The sequence below is a fragment of the Oncorhynchus clarkii genome, chromosome 29, assembly GCF_045791955.1.
Source record: "Oncorhynchus clarkii lewisi isolate Uvic-CL-2024 chromosome 29, UVic_Ocla_1.0, whole genome shotgun sequence".
NCBI classification, from domain to species: Eukaryota; Metazoa; Chordata; class Actinopteri; order Salmoniformes; family Salmonidae; genus Oncorhynchus; species Oncorhynchus clarkii.
In genome coordinates, this window is record NC_092175.1 from 33,354,899 (window position 1) to 33,379,745 (window position 24,847).

General features: G+C 37.5%; 1 protein-coding gene across 2 annotated transcripts in view; it reads left to right on the forward strand.

Annotated features, from left to right (window-relative positions):
* Positions 1-24,847, forward strand: part of LOC139388258 (neuregulin 2a) — a 180,259-nt gene that overhangs the window by 133,540 nt on the left and 21,872 nt on the right. The window contains exon 5 of one of the 2 annotated variants that reach the window (XM_071134809.1): positions 7,330-7,406. In XM_071134809.1, the coding sequence (XP_070990910.1) occupies positions 7,330-7,406 (77 nt within the window). Of the gene's footprint in view, positions 1-7,329; positions 7,407-7,849; positions 7,909-24,847 lie in introns of both variants that reach the window. The other variant, XM_071134810.1, reaches the window with a different exon arrangement.

Below are 24,847 nucleotides of genomic sequence, written 5' to 3' on the forward strand. Positions count from 1 at the left end.
GTACTATAACATTATGAAGCTGTACTATAACAACATTATGAAGCTGTACTATAACAACATTATGAAGCTGTACTAGAACAACATTATGAAGCTGTACTATAACATCATTATGAAGCTGTACCATAACAACATTATGAAGCTGTACTATAACAACATTATGAAGCTGTACTAGAACAACATTATGAAGCTGTACCATAACAACATTATGAAGCTGTACCATAACAACATTATGAAGCTGTACCATAACAACATTATGAAGCTGTACTATAACAACATTATAAAGCTGTACTAGAACAACATTATGTACTAACAACATTATGAAGCACCATAACAACATTATGAAGCTGTACCATAACAACATTAACAATAACAACACTATGAAGCTGTACTATAACATTATGAAGCTGTACTATAACATTATGAAGCTGTACTATAACAACATTATGAAGCTGTACTATAACAACATTATGAAGCTGTACTATAACAACATTATGAAGCTGTACTATAACAACATTATGAAGCTGTACTATAACATCATTATGAAGCTGTACCATAACAACATTATGAAGCTGTACTATAACAACATCATGAAGCTGTACTATAACATTATGAAACTGTACTATAACAACATTATGAAGCTGTACTATAACATTATGAAGCTGTACTATAACAACATTATGAAGCTGCACTATAACATCATTATGAAGCTGTACTATAACAATATTATGAAGCTGTACTATAACAACATTATGAAGCTGTACCATAACAACATTATGAAGCTGTACTAGAACAACATTATGAAGCTGTACTATAACAACATTATGAAGCTGTACTAGAACAACATATGAAGCTGTACTATAACAACATTATGAAGCTGTACTATAACTGCGTATGCAAGAATGTGCATAAAGTATATGGGTTTGTATTCTGGGTGTTGTCATTGCAAAAAACATGTCCTTGCAGCAAGCTCAAAACATGTAAATGTTTATGATGCTATCCCGTATCGTGAGAGTTTGCATCAATATGACAGTCTGTGCTGGAGAACGAGTGGTGTGTTGTTGTGTTTGACATCTCTACAGTTTCAGTATCACATCCTAGCATAGTGTGCTTTGGTCCATTATGTAAACATCATGTGCTTCCATGTTGGTCTACGATGAATAATAGTGTGTAGGTCCACTGGCCAGCCGTTGTGTGTGTTCTGCTGGCTCCAGCAACACTGCTCAGCAAGCAGTGAGGACATGGCTGCAACAGCCATTCAATAAGCTGTGTACAAATTGGAGGGAGCAATAACTCAATTGCTGCAGCTAATTCACTCACGGTCGAGGCACGGGTCCAGAAAAGTTGGATAATGCAGTGGAGGCCTGCGGGGAATTGTTGCCCCAAAGCCATCTCATTCAATATAGGCCAGGCTTCAGCCGGTATTACTCATCGGCTGAACAAGTCCGGCCGACAGCTGGCCCTATTTGAATGTCCGGCTCCTTCACTTTGAAATATATAGTTCTTTAGAGGGGAAGGAAAAGTTTAACGAATGACCCTGAAGGTAATCCAGTAGCACTGTAGTTCATGGCATGACATGTTACACAGTATCAGCCACATTAGCAATGTCTGCTCAATAAAGATTCCTGCAGGTCGGGGACAAGAAAACAGACAGGAACAGTGAATAATATGAGTCTGGATCAAGTATAGTCTGTACTGTAGGTCCGAGGTACATGTACGACTCATCAGGCCAATATTCTTCATGGAGGAAGAAGAGGAACACCCATCAGACATCTGACTGCTAATTGCCTTTGGGGTCATTACTGTGTCTTTAGTCTAATGGGTTTGTTCTGCTGCAATGCTTGTGTGCTATGTGCTGTGCTCTTGGTTTATGTTGAAAGAAGATATTTAATCCTGTTTAAAAACCTCAAACCGATATAGATTTCTTTCAATGTGTGCTCAATTTGTACACCGTTTCCTTAATGAGGACAGATTTCAACATTTGTAGATTTTACAGTGACAGTGCATTGGTCTTAGTCATTTCTCCAGCAGTCTTTCCCTATTATTGTGTGATCCTCCATTTAACATATCACTCAGTATGAGTCATTAGACATGATGGAATATCATAATATTTCTGGGAGACATTTTAGAAATCTCATAAATCACCAGGAATGACCTCTGGTGGATTAACGGTCCTGTTGGTGGAGAGAGAGTGTGGAATGTTGGCACCCCTCAATGAACCACACATCCTGATTCGTTGAGAGAGAGGGAGAGGGGAGAGGGGGCTAAGGAGACACAAGAAGAAGAAGAAGAAGAAGAAGAAGAAGAAGAATAGAATGATTGGGAGAGGGGGCTGCAGCAGTGTTTTTGATTAAGTGGACAGGTGTCACCATAAATATCTGTCTGGTGGTTGAGGATGAAGAGAAGCCCATATAGAGAGGTGTACCAAAATGACAGATGACCATGGCGGTATAGAGGACTAAGTTATGAGGCTACTCCTGAATTACTATTGGTGTTGGTGTATGTGGTGTGCTTTCTGGCGCCTCGTGTCGGCCGTAGCATTACCCGAGTGTGAGTTGAATTTTGATAGTAGTGAAGAGTAGCTAGCTAGCTAGCCTCTAGTCCAGTTGCTAGTACGAAACTCTCACTTCACTCGCCACTCGCCACAGATAGTGTGAATGGTCGAGATACCATGATGACAACGTGCTGCCTCCCGCCTCCCTGCTTCCGGCTCTTCTCTTTGAACACCTCCTCCCTGCGCTGACCTCAATCAAGCCATGAACATTCTCAACCTTTAGTCTCTTGACTGTCGATCTACTCATGATGAATAATTATGTTGTTTTTAAATGTTTTTATTGCTTTACAGCACTTTGAAATGTTCTTTATGTACAGCACTATAAAAGTTGAATCAATGATAATTATTATTGTTATTATTATAAATATGGTTGTTGCGGTTCATGAGCAAACTCAACAGAGCTTTGCCAACATGAAAGAGGCGTGACAGTGTAACTCTGAACGTCAACTATCTTCACCATATTCAATGCACTCCTCTCCACCAGACATGTAGAAAGGCCAGGGAACAAAGACGTGGGCACAGAGAGAGACATAAAAGTGCAATAAAAGTCTCCCAGAACATCATGGCCAAAATGATATGTGGTTGCTATATGATGAAGTGCACAGGCAGGGGGCCTACTGCGTTTTATTACCAGGATAATAAAGGTTCAACATATGTAACAGAATGAGTTCTCTTCTATACAGGACCCAAGTCAAATGATGCAGGGCTATTTGCAACCCCATGTGAAGAAGGAAGAGGCCAAGAGGTTAGAAAGAGAGGGGGATGGTGTGATTGGAGGGGGGGTTGTTTCATCCCTGTGGGTTGGTTTCCCCATGCACCCCCCTACCTCCCTGGTGGGGCACTTGAGGACACATGTAGGCCCACCCCTCTGGCACTCTCAATCAGGGGAACATTATTCCATGACCTCTGCCTTTCTCACTGGTGTACCTGTCAGTTATAACAGCACAGATGGGGAGGTGGGGACGGGCGGCCTAATATCTGCAAAATTGGGATATTAGGAAAGAGGGAGAGGAAGAGACAGACTGTATTGTATTTTGAACAGTGTACCCTCCTACTAAGTCTGCCAGCCATGTCTACAGACAGTCATGGACAACAAAGGGAAAACTAGCCACGGACACTGACGTCTTGCTTCCGGACAAGCTAAACACCTTCACCGCCCGCTTTGAGGATTACACAGTGCTACCGATGCGGCCCGCTTCCAAGGACTGTGTGCTCTCCTTCTCCGTGGCCGACGTGAGTAAGACATTTAAGCGTGTTAACCCTCACAAAATTGCCGGCCAGACGGCATCCTTAGCCGTGACCTCAGAGCATGCGCAGACCAGCTGGCTGCAGTGTTTACGGATATATTCAATCTCTCCCTAGGTCTGTTGTCCCCGCATGCTTCAAGATGTCCACCGTTGTTCCTGCTCCTTAGCACTCACTTCTGTCATCAAGTACTTTGAGAGACTTGTCAAGGATACTGTACAGTAGACCTACAAACTGCCCTATCCCATCTGGACAAGAGGAATACCTATGTAAGAATGCTGTTCATTAACTATAGCTCAGCATTCAACACCATAGTACCTCCAAGCTCATCGTTAAGCTCGAAGCACTGGGTCTGAACCCTGCCCTGGACTTCCTGACGGGCCGCCCCCAGGTGGTGAAGATAGGAAACAACACCTCCACTTCGCTGATCCTCAACACTGGGGCCCCACAAGGATGGACTTCAGGAAACAGCAGAGGGAACACCCCCCTATTTTGACGGGACCGCAGGGAAAAAGGTGGAAGCTTCAAGTTCCTCGGCGTACACATCAGTGACAAATTGAAATGGTCCACCCACACAACCTCAGGAGGCTAAAGATATTTGGCTTGGCACCTAAAACCCTCACAAACTTTTACAGACACACAATTGAGAGCATCCTGTAGGGCTGTATCACCACCTGGTACGGCAACTGCACCCCCCACATCCGCAGGGCTCTCCAGAGGATGGTGCGGTCTGCAAAACGCATCACTGGGGGCAAGCTACCTGCCCTCCAGGACACCTACAGCACCCGATGTCACAGGAAGGCCAAAAAGATCATCAAAATCACCACTGCCTGTTCAACCCGCTATCATTCAGAAGGCGAGGTCAGTACAGATGCATCAAAGCTGGGACTGAGAGATTGAACAACAGCTTCTATCTCAAGGCCATCAGACTGTTAAATAGCCATCACCAGTACATTAGAGGCTGCTGCCCTATATACATAGACTTGACATCACTGGCCACTTAATAATGGAACACGAGTCACTTTAATAATGTTTACATATTTTGCATTGCCCATCTCATATGTACAGTGCCTTGTGAAAGTATTCGGCCCCCTTGAACTTTGCGACCTTTTGCCACATTTCAGGCTTCAAACATAAAGATATAAAACTGTATTTTTTTGTGAAGAATCAACAACAAGTGGGACACAATCATGAAGTGGAACGACATTTATTGGATATTTCAAACTTTTTTAACAAATCAAAAACTGAAAAATTGGGCGTGCAAAATTATTCAGCCCCTTTGCTTTCAGTGCAGCAAACTCTCTCCAGAAGTTCAGTGAGGATCTCTGAATGATCCAATGTTGACCTAAATGACTAATGATGATAAATACAATCCACCTGTGTGTAATCAAGTCTCCGTATAAATGCACCTGCACTGTGATAGTCTCAGAGGTCCGTTAAAAGCGCAGAGAGCATCATGAAGAACAAGGAACACACCAGGCAGGTCCGAGAATCTGTTGTGAAGAAGTTTAAAGCCGGATTTGGATACCAAAAGATTTCCCAAGCTTTAAACATCCCAAGGAGCACTGTGCAAGCGATAATATTGAAATGGAAGGAGTATCAGACCACTGCAAATCTACCAAGACCTGGCCGTCCCTCTAAACTTTCAGTTCATACAAGGAGAAGACTGATCAGAGATGCAGCCAAGAGGCCCATGATCACTCTGGATGAACTGCAGAGATGTACAGCTGAGGTGGGAGACTCTGTCCATAGGACAACAATCAGTCTTATATTGCACAAATCTGGCCTTTATGGAAGAGTGGCAAGAAGAAAGCCATTTCTTAAAGATATTAAAGATATAAAAAGTGTTGTTTAAAGTTTGCCACAAGCCACCTGGGAGACACACCAAACATGTGGAAGAAGGTGCTCTGGTCAGATGAAACTAAAATTGAACTTTTTGGCAACAATGCAAAACGTTATGTTTGGCGTAAAAGCAAGACAGCTGAACACACCATCCCCACTGTCAAACATGGCGGTGGCAGCATCATGGTTTGGGCCTGCTTTTCTTCAGCAGGGACAGGGAAGATGGTTAAAATTGATGGGAAGATGGATGGAGCCAAATACAGGACCATTCTGGAAGAAAACCTGGAGTCTGCAAAAGACCTGAGACTGGGACGGAGATTTGTCTTCCAACAAGACAATAATCCAAAACATAAAGCAAAATCTACAATGGAATGGTTCTTAAATAAACATATCCAGGTGTTAGAATGGCCAAGTCAAAGTCCAGACCTGAATCCAATCGAGAATCTGTGGAAAGAACTGAAAACTGCTGTTCACAAATGCTCTCCATCCAACCTCACTGAGCTCGAGCTGTTTTGCAAGGAGGAATGGGAAAAATTTCAGTCTCTCGATGTGCAAAACTGATAGAGACATACCCCAAGCGACTTACAGCTGTAATCGCAGCAAAAGGTGGCGCTACAAAGTATTAACTTAAGGGGGCTGAATAATTTTGCACGCCCAATTTTTCAGTTTTTGATTTGTTAAAAAAGTTTGAAATATCCAATAAATGTCGTTCCACTTCATGATTGTGTCCCACTTGTTGTTGATTCTTCACAAAAAAATACAGTTTTATATCTTTATGTTTGAAGCCTGAAATGTGGCAAAAGGTCGCAAAGTTCAAGGGGGCCGAATACTTTCACAAGGCACTGTATATACTGTATTCTATCCTATTCTGCTGTAGCTTAATCAATGCCGTGCTGACATTACTCGTCCAAATATTTATATATTCTTAATTCCATTTCTTTACTTTAGATTGTGTGTATTGTTAGATATTACTTGTTAGATATTACTGTTGGAGCTAGAAACACTAGCTTTTCACTTCACCCGCAATAACATCTGTATGTGACAAATAACATTTGATATGATCTAATTTGATTGTTTTATAGTGCCATCCAATGCAAAGGCAGAGTTTGTTTAAGCGATGGTTCACTCCAGAATCCAGATGTTTTGATCCCTTCTAAAGTTGTCTAATGTTGCCATGAGCCCATATCCTATATTGTCTATTGTTTGATCCAGCTCTATGCCTCAGTCCCAATGTTTCCATGTCTATGCTTCTATGTTACCTGATTCTCTACCAACAGGCACTGTTGGATGCAGCTACAGTTTGTTTGCAAAGAACTGGTGGTGTGGAAATGTTGCCTTCATGAGCATACATGTTCCTACCAGTGTTAATGTGTTTGAACACATTGAACACTATTGATTGTTAGATGATACAGATAGACTAGGATGGTAGAGATCATTGAGTCCTCACGGACCTCATGGTCAACTGCCTTCTATTCAGCAAGAGACATTCACTCTTGTTGAGTGACACTCATTTCTAACCCAATTACTTGACTGAGTAAGCCAAAACCTAGTGATGCTTTTTAGTGTAATGTTTCTGGACCACCAACTTGCATGTTGTAATGTAACCTCTCTTTCAGGCCTTCACCAGTAACGTGTACAGACTTCACTACTGCGTTTTTCATATCATGTTGTCCCCCTCTCCTCCTCCCCAGATGTCCAGATGGATTCTTCGGCCAGCGGTGTTTGCAAACAGAGCCGCTGCGGTTGCGCATGCCCAATCCTTACAAAAGTATGTTCACATGACACCAACAGCTGAGAACAGAGTCACGTTGTCACTGGGCTTCCTCTATGGTCCTCTTCCTCCTCCTTCCTCTCAGGTCAACCAAAGCCATGGGTGGTGCGCGGCACAACAGTGTCACCGGTGGGGTCGCTTTGCTTCTACTGTCCCTGGTATTGCTGCGGTTCTAATTCAGCTTTCTTCTGCTTCTTTCTTTCTCTGTCTTTCTCCTTTCATTTCCTCTCTGCCTCTTGTTCATATCCTCTCCTCTCGATACCCTCCATCTCTGCTCTCTCTCTCTCTCTCTCTCTCACTCCCTCCCTCCTCCCTCCCTCCCTTCTCCCTTCCTTCCTTGCTCTTCTCCCTTCCCTCCCTTCCCTTCCTCTTCCCTTCTTCCTCCCTTCCTCCTCCCTCCCACCTCCCTCTCTGTTTGTGGTTTTGTTTCTTTCCATCAGGTGTCCGAATGACTTTACTGGTGATCGCTGTCAAAACTACGTCATGGCCAGTTTCTACCGTATGTCCATTTCCTCTTCTGTCTATCTATCTGCCTGTCTGTTTGTCTGTCTGTCTATCTGCCTGCCTGCCTGCCTGCCTGCCTGCCTGCCTGCCTGCCTGCCTGCCTGCCTGTCTGTCTGTCTGTCTGTCTGTCTGTCTGTCTGTCCTGCATGTGGTACAGGATGTTGACATGTGGCAGGACTTTGTGTTGTTTGGTCCTAATAGCTGTTCTCTGCCATCTGTGTGTGTTGACTCATCCCCGCGGCGATGCTCCATTCAGACCAACATCGTTCATTTGTTGATGTTCTAATTTTAAAACAAATGACCGCATTACAGAGAATTAGCGTAGAGATGCATTCACTGGATCCCCTTCAACAAGTTCAGTCGGCATGTGACTTGGTACTGAATGTCCTTGACATTGATATGTACAGTAATTGCATGTGCTCTGCTAGAATGGAATACTTGGATTGCTGTGTGTGTCTCCAGTCAGGGAGAAAACCAAAGTCATTTGTGATAACATTAGTGCTGATCCATGGACAGAAATACCCTGATTATATTGCATTAGTTATCAAACAGGAATGTCAGGTGACATAACTGTTAGGAATAAGACCGATGACGCCTGATTCAGCTTAATGACATTACCAGTTGTAATACAAATGACATTACAGTCCTAATTGACTGATCACATTAACTGGTCGTTATTCTAATTTCTCTGTATCTTTTGTCAATTTGTTATTGATAAGATAAACTACCCAGGGTACTTTTTGGCTATCCATATTGCCCATGGATCACTAAATGCAATAGGCAAAATAAGCATGTAGGTATTGCATCACTTCATATGGAACATGCTTGTCTGAATGAAATGCATAGGCAGTATACAATGACAACACCTGCCTGGTCACATCATGGATCAGGACATGTATGGACAATGCCATTCTTAGTTGTATTCCCTGACCACACACATGCACATACACACACACACACAGAGTTTACCCTGCTATTCTCCTCACTGTTTCTGCAATAACAAGTACCAAGCTTTAACAGCAGAATGCCATTCTCACAGTAAAACAACAAACTCTGCCTGCTCTCACAGAGGTCCTCCTCAGCCCTGAGTTCCTGCCCTAAAATTACATTACAGTGTAGTATTAAACAGCACTAGTGGCCTGGGGCGACAGATCTTAACCCAACACCAGCGCTCCACATTTGCAACCCCAGCAAGCATGTCCATCAACCTCACAATTACACCCAGATTAGAGACGCATGTGGAGAACTTGAAGCTCGACAGCTCATCCCTCGAAGCTATTGGCTCTGATGTACAGTTAACTGCCCAAATAAAGGAAACACCAACATATAAAGTGTCTTAAGAGGGCGTTGGGCCACAACGAGCCAGAACAGCTTCAATGGACCTTGGCATAGACTCTACAAGTGTCTGAAACTTTATTGGAGGACTTTGTTGAAGGAATGCAATGTAATTCTTACGCAAGAAATTCCATCATTTTGTTGATGGTGGTTTAAAACGCAGTCTCAGGCACCACTTCAGAATCTCACATAAGTGTTCAATTGGGTTGAGATCTGGTGACTGAGACAAAACCTACACACCCTTTAAAACCTCTATGCTCTTGAGACCCTCTCTTTCAAAGTCATTGAGATCTCTTCTAGCCATGGTAGCCAAAATAATGAGCACCTGGGCATTTTTCAAATTACAAGTTTTATTGTCAAGTGCACCAATACAGTGAAATGCCTTACAAGCTCTAAACCAACAATGCAGTAATCACCGATGCAGTCATTTTTATACAGGACCTTAAGCATGATAGGATGATAATTGTTTAATTAACTCAGGAACCACACCTGTGTGGAAGCACCTGCTTTCAATATACTTTGTATCTCTCATTTACCTAAGAGTTTCCTTTATTTTGGCATTTAACTGTATGTCCGTATACTGTGTGGGATCATGTATTTGTGCCCCACTCAGGGTTGCTATGTTTCCCTGTGTTTACACATCAACATGACCCCTGCGTTAACTAGTATTTATCCATTAGTTTTTTTTAAGGGCAGTTTAAATCTCCAAAAGGGATTGACTCCTCCTTAAAATGTCACAAAGGGTTAAAGTGGTTGTCTGGTAGGGTTAAGGTAGGGTTATAGTGGTTATCTAGGTTATCTAGTAGGGTTATAGTGGTTATCTAGTAGGGTTAAGGTACGGTTATAGTGGTTATCTAGTAGGGTTAAGGTAGGGTTATAGTGGTTATCTAGTAGGGTTAAGGTAGGGTTAAAGTGGTTGTCTGGTAGGGTTAAGGTAGGGTTATAGTGGTTATCTAGGTTATCTAGTAGGGTTATAGTGGTTATCTAGTAGGGTTAAGGTACGGTTATAGTGGTTATCTAGTAGGGTTAAGGTAGGGTTATAGTGGTTATCTAGTAGGGTTAAGGTAGGGTTATAGTGGTTCTCTAGTAGGGTTAAGGTAGGGTTATAGTGGATGTCTAGTAGGGTTAAGGTAGGGTTATAGTGGTTGTCTAGTAGGGTTATAGTGGTTATCTAGTAGGGTTAAGGTAGGGTTATAGTGGTTCTCTAGTAGGGTTAAGGTAGGGTTATAGTGGATGTCTAGTAGGGTTAAGGTGGGCTTATAGTGGTTATCTAGTAGGGTTAAGGTAGGGTTATAGTGGTTATCTAGTAGGGTTAAGGTAGGGTTATAGTGGTTCTCTAGTAGGGTTAAGGTAGGGTTATAGTGGTTCTCTAGTAGGGTTAAGGTAGGGTTATAGTGGTTATCTAGTAGGGTTAAGGTAGGGTTATAGTGGTTATCTAGTAGGGTTAATGTAGGGTTATAGTGGTTATCTAGTAGGGTTAAGGTAGGGTTATAGTGGATGTCTAGTAGGGTTAAGGTAGGGTCATAGTGGATGTCTAGTAGGGTTAAGGTAGGGTTATGGTGGTTATCTAGTAGGGTTAAGGTAGGGTTATAGTGGTTATCTAGTAGGGTTAAGGTAGGGTTATAGTGGTTATCTAGTAGGGTTAAGGTAGGGTTATAGTGGTTATCTAGTAGGGTTAATGTAGGGTTATCTAGGTTATCTAGTAGGGTTAAGGTAGGGTTATAGTGGATGTCTAGTAGGGTTAATGTAGGGTTATAGTGGTTATCTTGTAGGGTTAAGGTAGGGTTATAGTGGTTGTCTAGTAGGGTTATAGTGGTTCTCTAGTAGGGTTAAGGTAGGGTTATAGTGGTTATCTAGTAGGGTTAAGGTAGGGTTATAGTGGTTATCTAGTAGGGTTAAGGTAGGGTTATAGTGGTTATCTAGTCGGGTTAAGGTAGGGTTATAGTGGTTCTCTAGTAGGGTTAAGGTAGGGTTATAGTGGTTATCTAGTCGGGTTAAGGTAGGGTTATAGTGGTTCTCTAGTAGGGTTAAGGTAGGGTTATAGTGGTTCTCTAGTAGGGTTAAGGTAGGGTTATAGTGGTTCTCTAGTAGGGTTAAGGTAGGGTTATAGTGGTTCTCTAGTAGGGTTAAGGTAGGGTTATAGTGGTTATAGGGTTATAGTGGTTCTCTAGTAGGGTTAAGGTAGGGTTATAGTGGTTATCTAGTAGGGTTAAGGTAGGGTTATAGTGGTTATCTAGTTGGGTTAAGGTAGGGTTATAGGGGTTCTCTAGTAGGGTTAAGGTAGGGTTATAGTGGTTATCTAGTAGGGTTAAGGTAGGGTTATAGTGGTTCTCTAGTAGGGTTAAGGTAGGGTTATAGTGGTTATCTAGTCGGGTTAAGGTAGGGTTATAGTGGTTCTCTAGTAGGGTTAAGGTAGGGTTATAGTGGTTATCTAGTCGGGTTAAGGTAGGGTTATAGTGGTTCTCTAGTAGGGTTAAGGTAGGGTTATAGTGGTTCTCTAGTAGGGTTAAGGTAGGGTTATAGTGGTTATCTAGTAGGGTTAAGGTAGGGTTATAGTGGATGTCTAGTAGGGTTAATGTAGGGTTATAGTGGTTATAGGGTTATAGTGGTTATCTAGTAGGGTTAAGGTAGGGTTATAGTGGTTGTCTAGTAGGGTTAAGTGGTGGGTTAGGGTTATAGTGGTTAGTAGGGTTAAGGTAGGGTTATAGTGGTTATCTAGTAGGGTTAAGGTAGGGTTATAGTGGTTAGGGTTAATGTAGGGTTATAGTGGTTATCTAGTAGGGTTATAGTGGTTATCTAGTAGGGTTATAGTGGTTATCTAGTAGGGTTAAGGTAGGGTTATAGTGGTTGTCTAGTAGGGTTAAGGTAGGGTTATAGTGGATGTCTAGTAGGGTTAAGGTAGGGTTATAGTGGATGTCTAGTAGGGTTAAGGTAGGGTTATAGTGGTTATCTAGTAGGGTTAATTATAGTGGTTGTCTAGTAGGGTTAAGGTAGGTTTATAATGGTTGTTTAGTAGGGTTAAGGTAGGGTTATAGTGGTTGTCTGGTAGGGTTAATTATAGTGGTTGTCTAGTGGGGTTAAGGTAGAGTTATCTAGTAGGGTTATAGTGATTATCAAGGTTATCTAGTACGGTTAAGGTAGGGTTATAGTGGTTCTCTAGTAGGGTTAAGGTAGGGTTATAGTGGTTATCTAGTAGGGTTAAGGTAGGGTTATAGTGGTTCTCTAGTAGGGTTACGGTAGGGTTATAGTGGTTATCTAGTAGGGTTATAGTGGTTATCTTGTAGGGTTAAGGTAGGGTTATAGTGGTTCTCTAGTAGGGTTAAGGTAGGGTTATAGTGGTTATCTAGTAGGGTTAAGGTAGGGTTATAGTGGTTCTCTAGTAGGGTTAAGGTAGGGTTATAGTGGTTATCTAGTAGGGTTAAGGTAGGGTTATAGTGGTTATCTAGTAGGGTTAATGTAGGGTTATAGTGGTTATCTAGTAGGGTTAAGGTAGGGTTATAGTGGATGTCTAGTAGGGTTAATGTAGGGTTATAGTGGTTATCTAGTAGGGTTAAGGTAGGGTTATAGTGGTTGTCTAGTAGGGTTATAGTGGTTATCTAGTAGGGTTAAGGTAGGGTTATAGTGGTTGTCTAGTAGGGTTTATGTAGGGTTATAGTGGTTATCTAGTAGGGTTATAGTGGTTATCTAGTAGGGTTATAGTGGTTATCTAGTAGGGTTAAGGTAGGGTTATAGTGGTTGTCTAGTAGGGTTAAGGTAGGGTTATAGTGGATGTCTAGTAGGGTTAAGGTAGGGTTATAGTGGATGTCTAGTAGGGTTAAGGTAGGGTTATAGTGGTTATCTAGTAGGGTTAATTATAGTGGTTGTCTAGTAGGGTTAAGGTAGGTTTATAATGGTTGTTTAGTAGGGTTAAGGTAGGGTTATAGTGGTTGTCTGGTAGGGTTAATTATAGTGGTTGTCTAGTAGGGTTAAGGTAGAGTTATCTAGTAGGGTTATAGTGATTATCAAGGTTATCTAGTACGGTTAAGGTAGGGTTATAGTGGTTCTCTAGTAGGGTTAAGGTAGGGTTATAGTGGTTATCTAGTAGGGTTAAGGTAGGGTTATAGTGGTTCTCTAGTAGGGTTACGGTAGGGTTATAGTGGTTATCTAGTAGGGTTATAGTGGTTATCTTGTAGGGTTAAGGTAGGGTTATAGTGGTTCTCTAGTAGGGTTAAGGTAGGGTTATAGTGGTTATCTAGTAGGGTTAAGGTAGGGTTATAGTGGTTCTCTAGTAGGGTTAAGGTAGGGTTATAGTGGTTATCTAGTAGGGTTAAGGTAGGGTTATAGTGGTTCTCTAGTAGGGTTAAGGTAGGGTTATAGTGGTTATCTAGTAGGGTTAAGGTAGGGTTATAGTGGTTCTCTAGTAGGGTTATAGTGGTTGTCTAGTAGGGTTAATGTAGGGTTATAGTGGTTATCTAGTAGGGTTATAGTGGTTATCTAGTAGGGTTATAGTGGTTATCTAGTAGGGTTAAGGTAGGGTTATAGTGGTTGTCTAGTAGGGTTAAGGTAGGGTTATAGTGGATGTCTAGTAGGGTTAAGGTAGGGTTATAGTGGATGTCTAGTAGGGTTAAGGTAGGGTTATAGTGGTTATCTAGTAGGGTTAATTATAGTGGTTGTCTAGTAGGGTTAAGGTAGGTTTATAATGGTTGTTTACTAGGGTTAAGGTAGGGTTATAGTGGTTGTCTGGTAGGGTTAATTATAGTGGTTGTCTAGTAGGGTTAAGGTAGAGTTATCTAGTAGGGTTATAGTGATTATCAAGGTTATCTAGTACGGTTAAGGTAGGGTTATAGTGGTTCTCTAGTAGGGTTAAGGTAGGGTTATAGTGGTTATCTAGTAGGGTTAAGGTAGGGTTATAGTGGTTCTCTAGTAGGGTTACGGTAGGGTTATAGTGGTTATCTAGTAGGGTTATAGTGGTTATCTTGTAGGGTTAAGGTAGGGTTATAGTGGTTCTCTAGTAGGGTTAAGGTAGGGTTATAGTGGTTAGTAGGGTTAAGGTAGGATTATAGTGGTTATCTAGTAGGGGGTTATAGGTTAGGGTTAGTAGGGTTAATGGTTATAGTGATCTAGTAGGGTTAATGTAGGGTTATAGTGGTTATCTAGTAGGGTTAAGGTAGGGTTATAGTGGTTCTCTAGTAGGGTTAAGGTAGGGTTATAGTGGTTCTCTAGTAGGGTTAAGGTAGGGTTATAGTGGTTATCTAGTAGGGGGTTATAGTGGTTATCTAGTAGGGTAAGGTAGGATTATAGTGGTTATCTAGTAGGGTTAAGGTAGGGTTATAGTGGTTATCTAGTAGGGTTAATGTAGGGTTATAGTGGTTATCTAGTAGGGTTAAGGTAGGGTTATAGTGGTTCTCTAGTAGGGTTAATGTAGGGTTATAGTGATTATCTGGTAGGGTTAAGGTAGGGTTATAGTGGTTATCTAGTAGGGTTAATGTAGGGTTATAGTGGTTATCTAGTAGGGTTAAGGTAGGGTTATAGTGGTTCTCTAGTAGGGTTAAGGTAGGGTTATAGTGGTTCTCTAGTAGGGTTAAGGTAGGGTTATAGTGGTTATCTAGTAGGGTTAAGGTAGGGTTATAGTGGTTCTCTAGTAGGGTTACGGTAGGGTTATAGTGGTTATCTAGTAGGGTTAAGGTAGGGTTATAGTGGTTATCTAGTAGGGTTAATGTAGGGTTATAGTGCTTATCTAGTAGGGTTACGGTAGGGTTATAGTGGTTGTCTAGTAGGGTTATAATGTTTCTCTAGTAGAGTTATAATGTTTCTCTAATAGGGTTATAATGTTTCTCTAGTAGAGTTATAATGTTTTTCTAGTAGAGTTATAATGTTTCTCTAGTAGAGTTATAATGTTTTTCTAGTAGAGTTATAATGTTTCTCTAGTAGAGTTATAATGTTTCTCTAGTAGAGTTATAATGGTTCACTAGTGGTTTATAATGGTTAACTAGTAGAGTTATAATGATTCTCTTGTGGTTTATAATGGTTCACTAGTGGTTTATAATGGTTCTCTAGTAGGGTTTTAGTGGTTCTCTTAGTAGGGTTATAGTGGTTCTCTAGTAGGGTTATAGAAGGGTTGTAGGGGTTCTCTAGTAGGCTTATAATGATTTTCTAGTAGGGTTATAGTGGTTCTATAGTAGGGTTGTAATGTTTCTATAGTAGGGTTATAGCGGTTCTCTAGTAGGGTTTTAGTGGTTCTCTAGTAGGGTTATATTGGTTCTCTAGTAGGGTTAGCATTGTTTTGTAGTATTGTTATAATGGGTCTCTAGTAGGGTTAACATTGTTTTGTAGTATTGTTATAATGGGTCTCTAGTAGGGTCAACATTGTTTTGTAGTATTGTTATAATGGTTCTCTAGTAGGGTTAACATTGTTTTGTAGTATTGTTATAATGGGTCTCTCATAGGGTTAACATTGTTTTGTAGTATTGTTATAATGGGTCTCTCGTAGGGTTAACATTGTTTTCTAGTATTGTTATAATGGTTCTCTCATAGGGTTAACATTGTTTTGTAGTATTGTTATAATGGTTCTCTCATAGGGTTAACATTGTTTTGTAGTATTGTTATAATGGGTCTCTCGTAGGGTTAACATTGTTTTGTAGTATTGTTATAATGGGTCTCTCGTAGGGTTAACATTGTTTTGTAGTATTGTTATAATGGTTCTCTCATAGGGTTAACATTGTTTTGTAGTATTGTTATAATGGGTCTCTCGTAGGGTTAACATTGTTTTGTAGTATTGTTATAATGGTTCTCTCATAGGGTTAACATTGTTTTGTAGTATTGTTATAATGGTTCTCTCATAGGGTTAACATTGTTTTGTAGTATTGTTATAATGGTTATCTCATAGGGTTAACATTGTTTTGTAGTATTGTTATAATGGTTCTCTCATAGGGTTAACATTGTTTTGTAGTATTGTTATAATGGTTCTCTCATAGGGTTAACATTGTTTTGTAGTATTGTTATAATGGTTCTCTCATAGGGTTAACATTGTTTTGTAGTATTGTTATAATGGTTCTCTCATAGGGTTAACATTGTTTTGTAGTATTGTTATAATGGTTCTCTCATAGGGTTAACATTGTTTTGTAGTATTGTTATAATGGTTCTCTCGTAGGGTTAACATTGTTTTGTAGTATTGTTATAATGGGTCTCTAGTAGGGTTAACATTGTTTTCTAGTATTGTTATAATGGTTCTCTCATAGGGTTAACATTGTTTTGTAGTATTGTTATAATGGTTCTATCATAGGGTTAACATTGTTTTGTAGTATTGTTATAATGGTTCTCTAGTAGGGTTAACATTGTTTTGTAGTATTGTTATAATGGGTCTCTAGTAGGGTTAACATTGTTTTGTAGTATTGTTATAATGGTTCTCTCATAGGGTTAACATTGTTTTGTAGTATTGTTATAATGGTTCTCTCATAGGGTTAACATTGTTTTGTAGTATTGTTATAATGGTTCTCTCATAGAGTTAACATTGTTTTGTAGTATTGTTATAATGGTTCTCTCATAGGGTTAACATTGTTTTGTAGTATTGTTATAATGGTTCTCTCATAGGGTTAACAGTGTTTTGTAGTATTGTCATAATGGTTCTCTCGTAGGGTTAACATTGTTTTGTAGTATTGTTATAATGGTTCTCTCATAGGGTTAACATTGTTTTGTAGTATTGTTATAATGGTTCTCTCGTAGGGTTAACATTGTTTTGTAGTATTGTTATAATGGTTCTCTCGTAGGGTTAACATTGTTTTGTAGTATTGTTATAATGGTTCTCTCGTAGGGTTAACATTGTTTTGTAGTATTGTTATAATGGTTCTCTCATAGGGTTAACATTGTTTTGTAGTATTGTTATAATGGTTCTCTCGTAGGGTTAACATTGTTCTGTAGTATTGTTATAATGGTTCTCTAGTAGGGTTAACATTGTTTTGTAGTATTGTTATAATGGTTCTCTCGTAGGGTTAACATTGTTTTGTAGTATTGTTATAATGGTTCTCTCATAGGGTTAACATTGTTTTCTAGTATTGTTATAATGGTTCTCTCATAGGGTTAACATTGTTTTGTAGTATTGTTATAATGGTTCTCTCATAGGGTTAACATTGTTTTGTAGTATTGTTATAATGGTTCTCTCATAGGGGTAACATTGTTTTGTAGTATTGTTATAATGGTTCTCTCATAGGGTTAACATTGTTTTCTAGTATTGTTATAATGGTTCTCTCATAGGGTTAACATTGTTTTGTAGTATTGTTATAATGGTTCTCTCGTAGGGTTAACATTGATTTGTAGTATTGTTATAATGGTTCTCTCATAGGGTTAACATTGTTTTGTAGTATTGTTATAATGGGTCTCTCATAGGGTTAACATTGTTTTCTAGTATTGTTATAATGGTTCTCTCATAGGGTTAACATTGTTTTGTAGTATTGTTATATTGGTTCTCTAGTAACGTTAACATTGTTTTGTAGTATTGTTATAATGGTTCTCTCATAGGGTTAACATTGTTTTGTAGTATTGTTATAATGGCTCTCTCGTAGGGTTAACATTGTTCTGTAGTATTGTTATAATGGTTCTCTAGTAGGGTTAACATTGTTGTGTAGTATTGTTATAATGGTTCTCGCATAGGGTTAACATTGTTTTGTAGTATTGTTATAATGGTTCTCTAGTAGGGTTAACATTGTTTTGTAGTATTGTTATAATGGGTCTCTAGTAGGGTTAACATTGTTTTGTAGTATTGTTATAATGGTTCTCTCATAGGGTTAACATTGTTTTGTAGTTTTGTTATAATGGTTCTCTCATAGGGTTAACATTGTTTTGTAGTATTGTTATAATGGTTCTCTCGTAGGGTTAACATTGTTTTGTAGTATTGTTATAATGGTTCTCTCGTAGGGTTAACATTGTTTTGTAGTATTGTTATAATGGTTCTCTCGTAGGGTTAACATTGTTTTGTAGTATTGTTATAATGGTTCTCTCGTAGGGTTAACATTGTTTTGTAGTATTGTTATAATGGTTCTCTCGTAGGGTTAACATTGTTTTGTAGTATTGTTATAATGGTTCTCTCATAGGGTTAACATTGTTTTGTAGTATTGTTATAATGGTTCTCTCATAGGGTTAACATTGTTTTGTAGTATTGTTATATTGGTTCTCTAGTAGGGTTAACATTGTTTTGTAGTATTGTTATAATGGTTCTCTCGTAGGGTTAACATTGTTTTGTAGTATTGTTATAATGGTTCTCTCGTAGGGTTAACATTGTTTTGTAGTATTGTTATAATGGTTCTCTCATAGGGTTAACATTGTTTTGTAGTATTGTTATAATGGTTCTCTCGTAGGGTTAACATTGTTCTGTAGTATTGTTATAATGGTTCTCTAGTAGGGTTAACATTGTTTTGTAGTATTGTTATAATGGTTCTCTCGTAGGGTTAACATTGTTTTGTAGTATTGTTATAATGGTTCTCTCATGGGGTTAACATTGTTTTCTAGTATTGTTATAATGGTTCTCTCATAGGGTTAACATTGTTTTGTAGTATTGTTATAATGGTTCTCTCATAGGGTTAACATTGTTTTGTAGTATTGTTATAATGGTTCTCTCATAGGGTTAACATTGTTTTGTAGTATTGTTATAATGGTTCTCTCATAGGGTTAACATTGTTTTCTAGTATTGTTATAATGGTTCTCTCATAGGGTTAACATTGTTTTGTAGTATTGTTATAATGGTTCTCTCATAGGGTTAACATTGTTTTGTAGTATTGTTATAATGGTTCTCTAGTAGGGTTAACATTGTTTTGTAGTATTGTTATAATGGTTCTCTCATAGGGTTAACATTGTTTTCTAGTATTGTTATAATGGTTCTCTCATAGGGTTAACATTGTTTTGTAGTATTGTTATAATGGTTCTCTCGTAGGGTTAACATTGTTTTGTAGTATTGTTATAATGGTTCTCTCATAGGGTTAACATTGTTTTGTAGTATTGTTATAATGGTTCTCTCGTAGGGTTAACATTGTTTTGTAGTATTGTTATAATGGTTCTCTAGTAGGGTTAACATTGTTTTGTAGTATTGTTATAATGGTTCTCTCGTAGGGTTAACATTGTTTTGTAGTATTGTTATAATGGTTCTCTCGTAGGGTTAACATTGTTTTGTAGTATTGTTATAATGGGTCTCTAGTAGGGTTAACATAGTTTTGTAGTATTGTTATAATGGTTCTCTCGTAGGGTTAACATTGTTTTGTAGTATTGTTATAATGGGTCTCTAGTAGGGTTAACATTGTTTTGTAGTATTGTTATAATGGTTCTCTAGTAGGGTTAACATTGTTTTGTAGTATTGTTATAATGGTTCTCTCGTAGGGTTAACATTGTTTTGTAGTATTGTTATAATGGTTCTCTAGTAGGGTTAACATTGTTTTGTAGTATTGTTATAATGGTTCTCTAGTAGGGTTAACATTGTTTTGTAGTATTGTTATAATGGTTCTCTCGTAGGGTTAACATTGTTTTGTAGTATTGTTATAATGGGTCTCTAGTAGGGTTAACATTGTTTTGTAGTATTGTTATAATGGGTCTCTAGTAGGGTTAACATTGTTTTGTAGTATTGTTATAATGGGTCTCTCGTAGGGTTAACATTGTTTTGTAGTATTGTTATAATGGTTCTCTCATAGGGTTAACATTGTTTTGTAGTATTGTTATAATGGTTCTCTCATAGGGTTAACATTGTTTTGTAGTATTGTTATAATGGTTCTCTCATAGGGTTAACATTGTTTTGTAGTATTGTTATAATGGTTCTCTCATAGGGTTAACATTGTTTTGTAGTATTGTTATAATGGTTCTCTCATAGGGTTAACATTGTTTTGTAGTATTGTTATAATGGTTCTCTCATAGGGTTAACATTGTTTTGTAGTATTGTTATAATGGTTCTCTCATAGGGTTAACATTGTTTTGTAGTATTGTTATATTGGTTCTCTAGTAGGGTTAACATTGTTTTGTAGTATTGTTATAATGGTTCTCTCGTAGGGTTAACATTGTTTTGTAGTATTGTTATAATGGTTCTCTCATAGGGTTAACATTGTTTTGTAGTATTGTTATAATGGTTCTCTCATAGGGTTAACATTGTTTTGTAGTATTGTTATATTGGTTCTCTAGTAGGGTTAACATTGTTTTGTAGTATTGTTATAATGGTTCTCTCGTAGGGTTAACAATGTTTTGTAGTATTGTTATAATGGTTCTCTCGTAGGGTTAACATTGTTTTGTAGTATTGTTATAATGGTTCTCTCATAGGGTTAACATTGTTTTGTAGTATTGTTATAATGGTTCTCTCGTAGGGTTAACATTGTTCTGTAATATTGTTATAATGGTTCTCTAGTAGGGTTAACATTGTTTTGTAGTATTGTTATAATGGTTCTCTCGTAGGGTTAACATTGTTTTGTAGTATTGTTATAATGGTTCTCTCATAGGGTTAACATTGTTTTCTAGTATTGTTATAATGGTTCTCTCATAGGGTTAACATTGTTTTGTAGTATTGTTATAATGGTTCTCTCATAGGGTTAACATTGTTTTGTAGTATTGTTATAATGGTTCTCTCATAGGGGTAACATTGTTTTGTAGTATTGTTATAATGGTTCTCTCATAGGGTTAACATTGTTTTCTAGTATTGTTATAATGGTTCTCTCATAGGGTTAACATTGTTTTGTAGTATTGTTATAATGGTTCTCTCGTAGGGTTAACATTGTTTTGTAGTATTGTTATAATGGTTCTCTCATAGGGTTAACATTGTTTTGTAGTATTGTTATAATGGGTCTCTCATAGGGTTAACATTGTTTTCTAGTATTGTTATAATGGTTCTCTCATAGGGTTAACATTGTTTTGTAGTATTGTTATATTGGTTCTCTAGTAGGGTTAACATTGTTTTGTAGTATTGTTATAATGGTTCTCTCATAGGGTTAACATTGTTTTGTAGTATTGTTATAATGGTTCTCTCGTAGGGTTAACATTGTTCTGTAGTATTGTTATAATGGTTCTCTAGTAGGGTTAACATTGTTTTGTAGTATTGTTATAATGGTTCTCTCATAGGGTTAACATTGTTTTGTAGTATTGTTATAATGGTTCTCTAGTAGGGTTAACATTGTTTTGTAGTATTGTTATAATGTGTCTCTAGTAGGGTTAACATTGTTTTGTAGTATTGTTATAATGGTTCTCTCATAGGGTTAACATTGTTTTGTAGTATTGTTATAATGGTTCTCTCATAGGGTTAACATTGTTTTGTAGTATTGTTATAATGGTTCTCTCGTAGGGTTAACATTGTTTTGTAGTATTGTTATAATGGTTCCCTCGTAGGGTTAACATTGTTTTGTAGTATTGTTATAATGGTTCTCTAGTAGGGTTAACATTGTTTTGTAGTATTGTTATAATGGTTCTCTCGTAGGGTTAACATTGTTTTGTAGTATTGTTATAATGGTTCTCTCGTAGGGTTAACATTGTTTTGTAGTATTGTTATAATGGTTCTCTCGTAGGGTTAACATTGTTTTGTAGTATTGTTATAATGGTTCTCTCGTAGGGTTAACATTGTTTTGTAGTATTGTTATAATGGTTCTCTCGTAGGGTTAACATTGTTCTGTAGTATTGTTATAATGGTTCTCTAGTAGGGTTAACATTGTTTTGTAGTATTGTTATAATGGTTCTCTCGTAGGGTTAACATTGTTTTGTAGTATTGTTATAATGGTTCTCTCATGGGGTTAACATTGTTTTCTAGTATTGTTATAATGGTTCTCTCATAGGGTTAACATTGTTTTGTAGTATTGTTATAAAGGTTCTCTCATAGGGTTAACATTGTTTTGTAGTATTGTTATAATGGTTCTCTCATAGGGTTAACATTGTTTTGTAGTATTGTTATAATGGTTCTCTCATAGGGTTAACATTGTTTTCTAGTATTGTTATAATGGTTCTCTCATAGGGTTAACATTGTTTTGTAGTATTGTTATAATGGTTCTCTCATAGGGTTAACATTGTTTTGTAGTATTGTTATAATGGTTCTCTAGTAGGGTTAACATTGTTTTGTAGTATTGTTATAATGGTTCTCTCATAGGGTTAACATTGTTTTGTAGTATTGTTATAATGGTTCTCTCATAGGGTTAACATTGTTTTGTAGTATTGTTATAATGGTTCTCTCGTAGGGTTAACATTGTTTTGTAGTATTGTTATAATGGTTCTCTCATAGGGTTAACATTGTTTTGTAGTATTGTTATAATGGTTCTCTCGTAGGGTTAACATTGTTTTGTAGTATTGTTATAATGGTTCTCTAGTAGGGTTAACATTGTTTTGTAGTATTGTTATAATGGTTCTCTCGTAGGGTTAACATTGTTTTGTAGTATTGTTATAATGGTTCTCTCGTAGGGTTAACATTGTTTTGTAGTATTGTTATAATGGGTCTCTAGTAGGGTTAACATAGTTTTGTAGTATTGTTATAATGGTTCTCTCGTAGGGTTAACATTGTTTTGTAGTATTGTTATAATGGGTCTCTAGTAGGGTTAACATTGTTTTGTAGTATTGTTATAATGGTTCTCTAGTAGGGTTAACATTGTTTTGTAGTATTTTTATAATGGTTCTCTCGTAGGGCTAACATTGTTTTGTAGTATTGTTATAATGGTTCTCTAGTAGGGTTAACATTGTTTTGTAGTATTGTTATAATGGTTCTCTAGTAGGGTTAACATTGTTTTGTAGTATTGTTATAATGGTTCTCTCGTAGGGTTAACATTGTTTTGTAGTATTGTTATAATGGGTCTCTAGTAGGGTTAACATTGTTTTGTAGTATTGTTATAATGGGTCTCTAGTAGGGTTAACATTGTTTTGTAGTATTGTTATAATGGGTCTCTCGTAGGGTTAACATTGTTTTGTAGTATTGTTATAATGGGTCTCTCGTAGGGTTAACATTGTTTTGTAGTATTGTTATAATGGTTCTCTCATAGGGTTAACATTGTTTTGTAGTATTGTTATAATGGTTCTCTCATAGGGTTAACATTGTTTTGTAGTATTGTTATAATGGTTCTCTCATAGGGTTAACATTGTTTTGTAGTATTGTTATAATGGTTCTCTCGTAGGGTTAACATTGTTTTGTAGTATTGTTATAATGGGTCTCTAGTAGGGTTAACATTGTTTTGTAGTATTGTTATAATGGTTCTCTCGTAGGGTTAACATTGTTTTGTAGTATTGTTATAATGGTTCTCTAGGGTTAACATTGTTTTGTAGTATTGTTATAATGGTTCTCTCGTAGGGTTAACATTGTTTTGTAGTATTGTTATAATGGTTAGGGTTAACATTGTTTTGTAGTATTGTTATAATGGTTCTCTCATAGGGTTAACATTGTTTTGTAGTGTTGTTATAATGGTTCTCTTGTAGGGTTAACATTGTTCTGTAGTATTGTTATAATGGTTCTCTAGTAGGGTGAACATTGTTTTGTAGTATTGTTACAATGGTTCTCTCGTAGGGTTAACATTGTTTTGTAGTATTGTTATAATGGTTCTCTCATAGGGTTAACATTGTTTTCTAGTATTGTTATAATGGTTCTCTCATAGGGCTAACATTGTTTTGTAGTATTGTTATAATGGTTCTCTCATAGGGTTAACATTGTTTTGTAGTATTGTTATAATGGTTCTCTCATAGGGTTAACATTGTTTTGTAGTATTGTTATAATGGTTCTCTCATAGGGTTAACATTGTTTTCTAGTATTGTTATAATGGTTCTCTCATAGGGTTAACATTGTTTTGTAGTATTGTTATAATGGTTCTATCATAGGGTTAACATTGTTTTGTAGTATTGTTATAATGGTTCTCTAGTAGGGTTAACATTGTTTTGTAGTATTGTTATAATGGTTCTCTCATAGGGTTAACATTGTTTTGTAGTATTGTTATAATGGTTCTCTCATAGGGTTAACATTGTTTTGTAGTATTGTTATAATGGTTCTCTCGTAGGGTTAACATTGTTTTGTAGTATTGTTATAATGGTTCTCTCATAGGGTTAACATTGTTTTGTAGTATTGTTATAATGGTTCTCTCGTAGGGTTAACATTGTTTTGTAGTATTGTTATAATGGTTCTCTAGTAGGGTTAACATTGTTTTGTAGTATTGTTATAATGGTTCTCTCGTAGGGTTAACATTGTTTTGTAGTATTGTTATAATGGTTATCTCGTAGGGTTAACATTGTTTTGTAGTATTGTTATAATGGGTCTCTAGTAGGGTTAACATTGTTTTGTAGTATTGTTATAATGGTTCTCTCGTAGGGTTAACATTGTTTTGTAGTATTGTTATAATGGGTCTCTAGTAGGGTTAACATTGTTTTGTAGTATTGTTATAATGGTTCTCTAGTAGGGTTAACATTGTTTTGTAGTATTGTTATAATGGTTCTCTCGTAGGGTTAACATTGTTTTGTAGTATTGTTATAATGGTTCTCTAGTAGGGTTAACATTGTTTTGTAGTATTGTTATAATGGTTCTCTAGTAGGGTTAACATTGTTTTGTAGTATTGTTATAATGGTTCTCTCGTAGGGTTAACCTTGTTTTGTAGTATTGTTATAATGGGTCTCTAGTAGGGTTAACATTGTTTTGTAGTATTGTTATAATG